At 43.6% G+C, this 11,815-nt stretch overlaps 1 protein-coding gene across 18 annotated transcripts in view; it reads left to right on the forward strand.

Moving 5' to 3' along the window:
* Dst (dystonin) overlaps nucleotides 1–11,815 on the forward strand; it is a 408,649-nt gene that overhangs the window by 101,142 nt on the left and 295,692 nt on the right. For 3 of the 18 annotated variants that reach the window (XM_048430404.3, XM_048430405.3, XM_048430410.3), the window contains exon 1: nucleotides 2,405–2,551. The exons of 11 other annotated variants lie outside the window; for them this stretch is intronic. In XM_048430404.3, the coding sequence (XP_048286361.3) occupies nucleotides 2,461–2,551 (91 nt within the window). In that variant the 5' untranslated portion in view covers nucleotides 2,405–2,460. Of the gene's footprint in view, nucleotides 1–2,403; nucleotides 2,552–11,815 lie in introns of those variants that run through there. 4 more of the 18 variants (XM_048430411.3, XM_048430409.3, XM_048430408.3 and 1 more) reach the window with 4 other exon arrangements.

Raw genomic sequence — 11,815 nt, forward strand, 5'->3', positions numbered from 1 at the left:
ATCAGATATTTGCATTATAGCAGTAGCAAGCTTACAGTTATGACATAACAATAAAATAATTTTATGGCTGGGGGAAGTCATCACAACATGAGGAACTGTATTAAAGGGCAGCAGCATTAAGAACATTGAGAACCACTGAACTGGAGGATCCGATGCTGAATGTAGGAAGATTTGGATTTAATTCCTCCTCTGCCACCACCACTGAGTCTGTTGTTGCTGTTTTATGAGCTAGGTTCTCATTTGGCACAAGTTCTCTGGCAGTGTGCTGAGGCTGACCGTGAATCCTCACCCCCTTGCTGCCATCTCTCCAATACCAGGATTGCAGATGTACACAACTATGCCCATCTCTAGCTGGGTTTTAGTTGGACAGTTACTGAACTTTTCTCAGCTCCAGTTTCCTAACTGAAGAGTCATGGCTGTGGCGATAAATAGGATAGAGACATGTAAGCTAGAAATAGAAAATGTAAAACATTCTTGCACATGGAAAATACTCTATAATGAAGTGGTAGCCGTGTGCCTAGTGCGGTGTCTTCTAAGCAGGTACAGATACATCTCACGAGGTCTGCAAGCAGACTATACAATAGGACCTGTGGTTTTCTCAGTTCATAGACGCCCTCAGTGAGTAGAAGCACCCAAGGCCATCCATCAGTTAGGATCTGGATTCAGGCGGTCTTGACTTCAAAGCCAGGCTCTTTGATGCTATGGTCTTGTTGCCTTCCTGTGGATTATAGTGTAGTACTAGCATATCCACCCACTGTTACGGTTTCAAGAATGCTTGGGGCAAAGGCTGAACCCCAGATGCTAATTGTGTTCATTCTGACTGGCTCTTTAAATGGACAGTTTAAAAACACTAAAATATGTGCTGACTATATTCATAAAACCGGATGCTACTGAGTGTCGGTTGCTGATGAAGTCGTGGACTTTTCCTTCTGTGGCCTTTCTGTGTATTCAGAGAGGGTTGTCTGTATGAATGACGTGTGGAAGTGGGAACTCATTGCTAACTCTTCATTTCAAGAAGTTGTCCCAAGTTACTACATAAACTAATATGCACAAGAATGACTTATTGAGTTTTATTTGTACGCAGGGATCAAACTCAGACCAGAGACCAGTCTAGACAAGTGATCTAGCTTGAGAAGAGAGATGAGGTCTTGCTTTATTTGGGGAAATAAAAGCAGGTCAGTTGCCGAGGAGGAGTTACCTGCCCTGATTCTAACAGAAATCACTTTTCAAGCATATTTCATCCTCATATAGTGTTGACAGAAAATGGTTTCAATTCCACAGCATTAAACATCAACGAAGAAAGAGTCAAGGGGGGAGAGGCCAATAGAAACAAAAGGAGGGAATAGGAGATGGAAGATTTAGAGAGAAGTGTCATATATCCAGATGGTTGTTAACGAGTGGGCTTTGTATGCATGGAAATAGTGGTAACTAACACTAAAAAACCCTTTTGTACCCAGAGCTTCATTTAGTTACTATCTTCCCATATTTGCCCATGAAGACAATCAGTTACTTGCTGGTGACCCACAATGAGGATGCAAGATTCCATCTACAGCTGCTGGACTCCAGTCAGTGTTTTGAAAAACATCCATTTACATGCCTAGTGCCAGTTAGTTCATCTTGGGGTCCTTTAAAAATACTTATTTTAGCATATGACGAACCAAATTTAAGATAACCATATCCACTTTGCTCAATGGATGCTGGTACTATGTGCTGTGAATAATAGGAGGGAAAAGGGAGGGGACAGTAGTCGGGACTGTGGTGAATGGACAGTCCTTCCTAGAGCAGCAGCAGATGCGCCGGCAGGCTCTGGGGGGCAGAAGGGAGGGGCCGCCGGCCGGTCTGCAGCAGCTCTGACCCTGGAGGCACTGTCAGGCCCTGAAGCGCCCTGCCACCTCCAGAGGCCACCAGGTCTCGACGTCCGTCCCCAGGACGCGGGTCAGTCCCTTTCGTGCCCTGTTACAGTGACCTGGTCCTCTATGCCCTCAGATGGACGAGGGAAAGTACTTCCAATATGGTCGACGATACCCCTTCTTCGGGGAGAGCCTCCAACCCCTTCAGTAGGGACAAGCCCCAGGGCTTTGTTTCCCCGCACCTGTTGTGGGTCCCAAATAGAAACCGCGCTGGGACCGGCGGCGGGCGGGGGGCGGTGGGCGGGCCGGAGGGCGGTGCCGGAGCCCAGCGCTGCTGCTCCTCCTCCCGGGAGGGCGTCTGCGGCGCAGCCCGGAGATGCCGCAGAAGCGCGGCGCATCCCGGCGGGGCAGCGCTGTCCTCCGCAGCGCCGCGGCCCGGGGCGCAGGCTCAGGAGGCTGCCTGCCCCGCGCCACCGCCCGCGACCACCCAAAGCCTTCCCTGGGGTCGCTGCCCCGGGCTTGCCGCCGCGCTGTCCCTCCAGCCTGGGTTTTCTGACGCCCCCTCTCGGGTCGCGGGCCCACGGGCGCGGCCAGCACCCCAGACCTCGGCATGGCGGGGTACCTGTCCCCCGCCGCCTATCTGTACGTGGAGGAGCAGGAGTACCTCCAGGCCTACGAGGACGTCCTGGAGAGGTACAAAGGTACGAGATCCCTGTGATGGGCTGCATGGCGGGGCAGGGCCGGTGGGAACCGTTTTCCCTTTCCCAAATCAGAGCTACCCCCGCGTGGGCACAAGTAAACAGCAGCCGGAACCAGCCCTGGGGACCGTCAGGTGCTCTGGATGAAATCCTGTACCCCAGAACAGAGCTGGGTGGGAGAGGGTTCGGAGACGCCCTAAGGGTAGGCGGTGGAATGGAGGGCGGGGGAGGTCTGTTTCCAAGAAGCACTTTGCGTTTTCTTTTCCTTTGTAGAAGCTCTTAAGCACCAAGCATAGCCATAATTCTTCCTGGGAGGGTGGATGTCATTACTTCTCTGTGAGATTTCCAAGCCTGGCTGGTCCTACCTGGTATGGGCTTGACCTATAAAGGTTCTTGTATTGAGCACACCACCAACCACCACATCATTTTTTTTAAATTGTACTTATGTGAAAAAGTTATCACTTACGTTTATATTCTAACTTTGATGCAGTCCAAAATTATTTCATATCATGATAAAAAGAAGACTTTAATCACAGAGTTGGTCGTATATTAAAATATAAAGAAGACGATTTGAGATGTTTTTCTGCTGATCGTTTAGGTTCAGGAAATTTTGTGCCAACTTGATTATCATGGACATATATGTTAGGAATACTTTGACTTTGAAGTTAATATGCTAGCTAAAATAGAAATGGTACTTTCCCATGTTGAGTTTTTATGTCTCCTGAAATGTATTTTTAAGTATGCAACTTCACGATTGTTTCATAGTCCCATATTGTGAGGATGGCTAACCGATGTGTGTAAATAGTTCATATGATGGCACATCTCTTGAATATTTGCCTTGGGGTTAGTAACTCAGTTTCTACAAATTAAATAAAATGCATGTAGTTTTCTGTTACTAATATAAATCTAGAACTGACTAACAGAATTTCCAAGCGTCCTGTAGCTCAGAGTCTTCCTGCAGTAGTGTTTTATCCTTTTCTAGAATGTGCTCTGTGGCTGGGATTCTTAGACTTCGCATAGCATTTTTGTAAACACAACTGGAATTCCTTTGTGCCAAAGCTCTCTTGTGGCTAATACCACTCTGAGCAAGTGCACTGATATTTTAAGCCAACTCATATCTAGGCATTTGCTTGTATATGTAATGTACTGAGGTTTGCCTCTTTTTAAAAATATTCTTACTTGGCTGTCTCTAGAAAGTTAAAAAAGAGAAATATTGAAAAATAGGCTTATAAGCTGTATAAACTCAGAAAAAAGTCAAGAAGGTCTACAGTGTATATGTGGAAAAAATACAGCTTTTTCTTTTTCTTTTTCTTTTCTCTTTCTTTCTTTCTTTTTTTGTCCAATCAAGTTCAGTATCAGTGGTGAGTGGGTAATTTAAGGTGACTGAAAAAGAAATTACCGGACTGCTGATTTTGGCCTGTCTTGAGGAAAGAGACTTTATTTAAAAGCTTGTCTTGTTTGTCCTGGTAAATATCAAAAAAATTAAATAAAAGTGACCACTGTACATCTCTCATTGCTTCATTTTGATGCTAATATTACTGCCAGTAACGCACTCAAACATAAATTTCTTAAGACATTTTGCCCAAGATTTCACAGACAGAAATCAAGGGGGGGGGGTATTTCCCTTACTCTTTGTGGTTTTGAAATGCTTAGGTCATCAAATTGCGTTTGGCTGTACAGATGTTCCGAATTTCACTTAGTTTTGGAGAGGAAAAGAAGCTTGTTGGCCAGCGTACTCTATGAAAAGCCGGGGAGCTGGAGAAGCCATTGTTTCCTGATGTGTTGGGAGCCAGTTTTGATTTCCCATCAGTGACCAATACGATGACTTCACTACGGCACTTAGTATCCCAATGGCTGGCTATAGGGCTGATCTAATCAGAAAAGAATTGTCTGCTTTGAATAGGGAGTGCCAGTTTGCAAAACTTTCCAAGTTCAGTTTTCTGAAATAATGCATTGTTCAACACGTTGTGTGTTCCAGTTTGAAGAGAGGTTATTTTGATTTTTATTTCGGTTGAAATCCTTGGTTACAAGAGTGCATTTGCTTTTCTCTGCAGTGTGACTGGGCTGCCAAGTATATGCCCAGCTGTTGAGTAGGGTAAATGGTAGAGTCAACTGGAGCAAATTCAAAATGAGCCTGTTGTCAAAATATAGAATTACAGTAATCTATAATGTTAAGAGTTAGAGGTCTTGGGTCTGGAAGCTGAAAGCTTGTTCGGCATAGTTAGTCCTCCTGCAGCCTTAGGAGGACTCCATCCCAGGCCCTCTGGAGGCGGCGTTAGTGGTGAGCAAGCTCTGGGTTTTCATGTGTGCGCTATTCTTGTGTGTGGCTTCGGTCCTTTAAGTCAGAGTAAAAATAGGCAACTGTTTACTGAACTAGAATAACACAAGGATTTATTTGCTACAAAGACGGGTGCCGTTTTCTGGATCATATTCTCTTCCGGTTATTTGTAAAACAGATTCATAGTCAAAACATTCCTGGTTTGGTACCAAATCAGAGTGAATAAAGGCATTTTAAAAATAAAGCATAATTCTTTAATATTGTTTATGTTTGAAATTGCCCATGTTAGCACCTTTCTATCTATCGTAAATTATCTAGTACATTCCCTGTATGATAGAAAATATTTTTAGTAGCTTAGTATAAAAGGTAGAGTGATTTCATTTTCTCAAGTATAGTGAAGTGAATGTTAAAGATGAATCCTTAGCTGTCACATTAATCTGAAGGGCTGCTTGCCGCTCGAGTTGTCATTGATTGTGTCTTCCCAACACAGATACTTTTGTATGATGTTAAGTGTGAAAATACTAGTGTGAATCATATTTTATTCTGTGTGTTTTTTACTTAGTTATGTGCGTGAGTATGCATGTGATGTGTGTTTGTGTCTGTCGTGTGTGTGGCGGTGTGAGGGTCAGAGGACAACTTTGGGGAGGAGTCAATTCTTCCTTCCAGCCCATTGAGGCAAGTGCTCGCAGTGTGCTAGGCAGCCTGTTCCAGGCTAGCTGGCCGGCTGACTTTCTCACCATTCTCATGTCTGCGACAGCTGTCTCATCACAGGGGCACTGGATCACAGATATGTAGTATGGCATCTAGTTTTTTTTATTTATTTGTACTTTTATTTATTGTTTGAGACTTTCATAATAATATAATTTTTATTTATTTATTTTTTTTGGATACAGGGTTTCTCTGCATATCCCTGGCTGTCCTGGAACTTCCTCTGTAGACCAGACTGGCCTTGAACTGAGGCATTCTCCTGCTTCTGCCTCCTGAGTGTTGTAATTAAAGGAGTGCATCACCACCACCTGACTCACACAATGTATTTTTATCAGACTCTTTCCCATCCTCCAACTTCTTAGATCTGGCTTTTTGTGCAGGGTCTGGGGATCAAACTCAGGTTTTCAGGATTGTTGCCGTCATCTGAAACATCTTGCTAGTCTAATTGAAAATTAATTTGAAAATATTAAAGTTTCTTGCTCTAACATGGTACTGATTCTTCCGGTGATCTGGAACTTATTTGTTGTCACCACACATTAATAATAATAATAGTAATGTGGGAACAATATTCTCTGTGAAAATTGGTGGACAATTTGGTTACTTAGTTACAGCAGTGCCTAGACAACCTTTTATGGTTTGGACCACAGGTGAAGTTTTCTGTCCTCCACAGGTATCTGTAGAATTTACTGTGTTCCTGGTGGCTGAAGGAAGCAAGAGTACAGTAGTTTCCATTTTCAGTTCACTTTTGACATCGCACAGAGCTGTGTGGTTGGTAAATACGCTCTCTTTTCTGGATACCAGGTCTGGTACTCCGGCAAGGCGAATGTTAGGGTCATGTGTCGGCAAGTTCTCCACTCTGTACAGCACATTCTGGGATGCTCTTGCTTAGGCGACTTCAGATGGCTTCAGGATTCTGCAGAGCTTGAATTCAGATTTCCTGTGTTCATGCTATGCTCATGGCATAATAAATTGAATTTTTATTATTTTATTCATTTATTATGGCATAATAAATGAACTTTATGCTACACCATGACAATGTAACATTGAGGGAGGTGGTGTTAGTCTGTGTCTTGCTAAAAAATGGGTTTAACTTGTTGAGTGTCTTGAGATTAGCTGTTCCTGAGAGACATGGTGATAGTACTTAACTAAATAGAACCCCCTTACTCCCTAAGAGCTTCAAGGCAGGCTGGCCAGGGATATAAAGTATCTCAGTTTGCCAGAAGGGACACAGACTTGCCTACTGCTAGTTGACCACTTAGAGTCTCTTATGTGATCGCTTAATAGTTACAATATGGTCGCTACTCCTCCTGCCCCCTTTCTCAGTTTCATCTGCCAGCCACCCCTATCCGCAAGGAAGAAAATGTAGGTTTTTTTTTTTTAGTTGTTGTTTTGACTAAATTCATCTTGTGCCACAAACACAATTGAAGTTATAGTTGTACAGAATAAGGAAAGAATGGCGATTGGCTCTTACAGTCGGCAGTGTCTGGTACACAGGATAGAATGTCTGTGCTAAATTGGAAACTTGAAGTTTGGGTGCCTGTTAATAATTGTAACACAGTACATTACACTTCAGCAAAGGTTGTGGGAAGATAGGAAAGTGTCATTGAACTATGAGGATTTTTAAAATGAAAATGTTATAATATGGATTAAAGCATAATTTCCACAGAATCATGAGTATCTGAATTGGCCAGAGAGCTTGGCTATTGCTTTACAACATGAGAAGTGTGGATCAGCTCAGGAATGTAAGGACCTATTAGCTATTAATAATTGAACTTTGTACTTCCACTATCACCCTGACTGTTTTTGTTTCTTTTGTTCCAATTTAATGGTGATCTCTACATTTGCTGCCAGGTACTTTAAAAAGAAAACTTTATACTTTTAAGAACTTTTAGGTTCTTTGTTTACGTTTGGGCAGTTTGTTGCTGCTTAATTTCTGGCCCCACAATTTTATCTGGGCAGTGACAGCATGCAGAAGTGATGAGGATAATTTATTGCCTCGTGGTTTTACAGTGAGGCAATGAAGCCTTTGTATTTCTGCCTTTGCGTCTGATGGGTCCCAGGAGCTGGGCTATGTGAGGAGCTTGGACCAAAGCCTCATCATGAAATTGGAGATTATGAAAACATCTGAAGTCATGGAGGCTGCACACAGATGGAGTATCTAGGCTGTCTGTTCACTTGCTCGTAGTTCCATAGCTGAGCGTGAAAGGGGAGAGCGTGCAGCACAACCCCTAACTTTCTACCTTGTAAAAGCATTGCAGATGGGGAGACGATTTGTCTTTTAGAATGCTTGTGATTTCTTATGAATTAGAAAGAACCCAGGTACCTCTGTGACACACATGGATGCTTCTCTCTGTAAAGACTTGGAAGACAAACATAGGACAGACTTCTGTGTCCATTTCTCAGCTCTTAGTAACACTGTGATTATGTTTTTCCTGCTTCCAAAGAATGAAGTTCAGGATTTTGCTGAGGTCCAGCATTGCTTCTTCAAGTGATTGGACCAACAGCCCTCTTCCCAATACTCTCTTGAGTGCTTGTCGTCATTGTTTTGGTGTGCATTGCCTGTGTTTCTTCTGTGCATGCTTGTGGAGGGTGGGGTCGTCCTCTGGACTATATCCACCGTGTATTCTCTTGCATTCAGTCAGGCTGCTGGCTGGCTAGTAAGCTCCACGAAGCTACCCGTGTCTGCCTTCTCCAGCACAGGGATTACAGAGATAGGCTGTTGGGTCTGGTTTTTCATGCAGTGCTGGCTCCTCATGCTTTAGGGATATGCTGGTTAGTTTCAGCCAGCTTGACACAAAATCATCAATACACCCGAGGAAAGGGAGCCCCAGTAGAGGAATTGCCTCCATTAGATGGGGCTGTGGACAGTCTGTGGCGTGTTTTGTTAACTGTTTATTGATGGAGGAGGACCCAGCCCAGTGTGGGAGGGACCACCCCTGAGAGGGTGGTCCTGGATTGGTTAAGAAAGAACATGTGCCAGGAAGCAGTGCACATCTGTGGTCACTGCTTCAGTTCCTGTCTTCTGGTTCCTGCCTTGAGCTTCTGCCCTGATTTCCGCCAGTGATGAACTATAGCCTGTAATCCAGACAACGCCTTTTTCTCCCCAGGTTGGTTTTGGTCAGTGTTTTATCACAAGGACAGAGGAGCAAGCTAGGAAAAAAGGCAAGTACTTTATCATCCCCTCCACCCAGGGGCTTGTGTGCTGCAGGGAAAGCTTTATAGTTAAGGTCAAATGAGATGTTCTCTTGGACAAGGCATAATATCAGGGATGAATGAGAGGTAGAGGGTAGCCATGGGCATGACTCCGAAGTCCACTGATAAGGGGATTTTGATTGAAGGGAGGCCTAGATGCCATGCCAAGGACGACATATTTGCTTTAGTTTTGTAGCTAGAGAGTAGAACCCTTAATAATCCTCAGCAGATGCCACACACCAGGTAAGTGACAGCAAGGTGGAGGATTGGATGGAGAATAGGGAGGGCAGAAAGGTTAAGAGGGCACTGGTAGGTTATGATTTCTAAGCTAGGAGTCTCTGAATTTTTAGTTTCCATAGTTCTCTTTGCAACCATTGCCATTTCACAGATCTGAAAACGGAGGCTTAATGGAGTCTGTTTCCCTGAGGTGGCATTATCGGTGACAGCGTTTGCATCTGAGTGTCAAGAGTACACTTGACATAAACTGTGCATTTTGAGTGTCATAACCCTGACAAGTAAATGCCACAGAACAGTTTTGATGGAAATATTTTATTGAGGATCTGATTTTGAGTGAATCTAGAACTTCTGAGGTGTGTTAAATGGCTCAAAGTAACAATAGTTTCAAATACGTAGAGGTTACTTCACTTGAAATGCTAAGTAGATTTCAACTTGAACTATTTTATTTTAGCTGAATTATAAACTCTAATTTTGTAGATATCTATGAAAATGAGATAACCTTTAGTGTGTGTCTACTGTATGTTTAGATTGAAAGAACCTTGAAAAGTATTAAGTTTTAGTAAGTGCCAACACTCCATGTGGCTGCTTTGATACGTGCCTGGAATGCTTCCTAGATAGAACTGTCCAAGAGAGTTAACAAAGTCTTGATTTTCTTTTTCCTAGTGGGGGAAAATATTCCCAGTGGATCCCAGCATTAACTATCGTGTACAAAGCGACTATTGTGTCAGGGAATTAGAAACATGTTCTTATGCATTCAGTGTTTCAGTTTTCTGTGTTGTTCATGCCAGTGTGACTCCGCGTATTATTGGTGTGGGGCCTGTGTAGTCCTTTGTAGTTTACTTATCCCATGATACTAACTCAGCAGGGAAGATGAAAGACTGAAGTAATCTGACAGCAGACTGGTGGGTGAAGTGTGCCCAAGAGCTCGGGTCTCTAGCTGGTCCTGGTCTATGACAAAAAAACAAAACAAAAATATACAAAAAGCCCACTTAGCTTTTAGAACAGATTTTGGTTTAAGGAAAAAAATGAGCGAAAACTATACTTTGTGTATGCTGCCTCCTTCTCCCGTGTTTGCTCTGTTGACATGTATGATTGCATGTGTTATAACTGTGATCCATAGTTACGGTAGTTTTTGTTCTTCAGGTTTTGACAAATATGCGATGTGTCTATCATTACAGAATAATACAGGTTCACCCTTAAAACAATCTTTCGAGGCCTTGACAACACCAATCTTTCTGCTTTTTCTATTTTTGCCTCTTTTAGATTTCAATACAGTTAGAATCATATGGCATATGTCCTGGTCATTTTAACACCTAGAATGTTGTAATGTCCCCTATCTTTCGGGGTTTTCTGTTTGTTTGGTTGGTTTGTTGGTTTTTGGAGACAAGATCTTAGCATGTAGCCCAGGCTGACCTGAAACTTGTATAACCCAATCTTGCCCTCAGACTCACTCTTCTCTCCAGCCTTGGGACTGCAGGTGTGGCCTACCAGGCCTTGTACACCATCTCTTTCATTGGCCTAATGTACCATTTCTTCTTATTGCTGAGTAATAGTCTCTTGTTAATGCCCCATCATTTAAATCTGTTCGCCCAGTTAGGGCATCTTGCTTGCTTCCCATTTTTGTTTTTCTAAACCTTTAGAAAGCTTCTGTAAACATTTGTGTGAATGGCTTTAAGTGTGGACTTTCCAGTCACTGAGGCAGAGGAATGAACGTGATGGATCTTCGGGTATTAGTTTAGGTCTGTGAGAAACAGCTAAGCTTTCTTCTAAAGTGGCTGGTCTATTTTCTGTTTCCACCAGCAGTGACTGAGACTTTCTGCCGTCCAATGTCTACACCAGCCTTGGATGTTTGTCTTAGTCTGTTTTGTGTTGCCATAGCAAAAGGCTGGGTAAGTTATAAGAAAAAGAGGTCTGTTTGGGTTCATTGTTCTAATCCGAGTTCAGGCAGCCACATCTGATCTGTTTCTGAGGAGGGCCCCATGCTGTCTCAGATCCTGGCAGAGCAGTGAGAAGGGAGAACCTACAGGGTCAGGGGAGGAACCCAGTTTACTCAGTCCACTAACGAGGACACTGGCCCCATGGCTTACTCACCGGCAAGGGTTGCACCTCCTGGCGCCTCTGCACTAGAGCTTTCAACTTCAACAGGGTTTTATCCAAGTCACGGTGGTGCCATTGTGCTTTCATATTTGAGCTCTGTTCGTTGTTGGTTTTAATTTGCAGTTAATAGATGATCTTGAACATCTTTCCACGTATCTACTGGCTGCTTCTGTATCTCCTTTAGAGATGTGTTTACATCTTTCCCCCTTTTCTTTTCTGTGTGACTCTGGTGCCGGCAATCAGACCAGGCCCAGGGGCTTTCTGTGGCCAAGTAAACTCAGTACCCACCTCCACTCAGCGTGTATTAATTTGCTTTCTTATTTGGTTGTTTTTATTTTCTTACTGTTTTACCTCTTTTGGGAACCAGTGCTAGGCAGTGGTCAGTGGCCTTTTGTATCCAAACCTCTTTTCCTTGTCTTTTTAAAAAAGTGTTTCTCTTCTCCACCTCTCTGTGTGTATGTGAGGTGTATGTATGTGGTGTGTGTCTTTGTGTGTGTGTGTGTGTGTGTGTGTGTGTGTGTGTGTGTGTATGTGCAGGTAGACACAGCTGCATGTGAAGGTCGGAGGAGGGCACTGAGTATCCTGCTTTATCTTTTCTGCCTATTCCCTTGAGATAGTCTCACTGAACCTGGAAATAGACTGACTGGCGGCCAGTGAACTTAAGCGATCCTCCTGTCTGCTGCCCACAGCACTGTGATTGTAAACCACACGTGGATTTTTATATAGGTGCTTTGGGTGTCAATTCAGGTCCTCAT

This window comes from Myodes glareolus, chromosome 18 (assembly GCF_982192425.1).
Source record: "Myodes glareolus chromosome 18, mMyoGla1.1, whole genome shotgun sequence".
NCBI lineage: Eukaryota > Metazoa > Chordata > Mammalia > Rodentia > Cricetidae > Myodes > Myodes glareolus.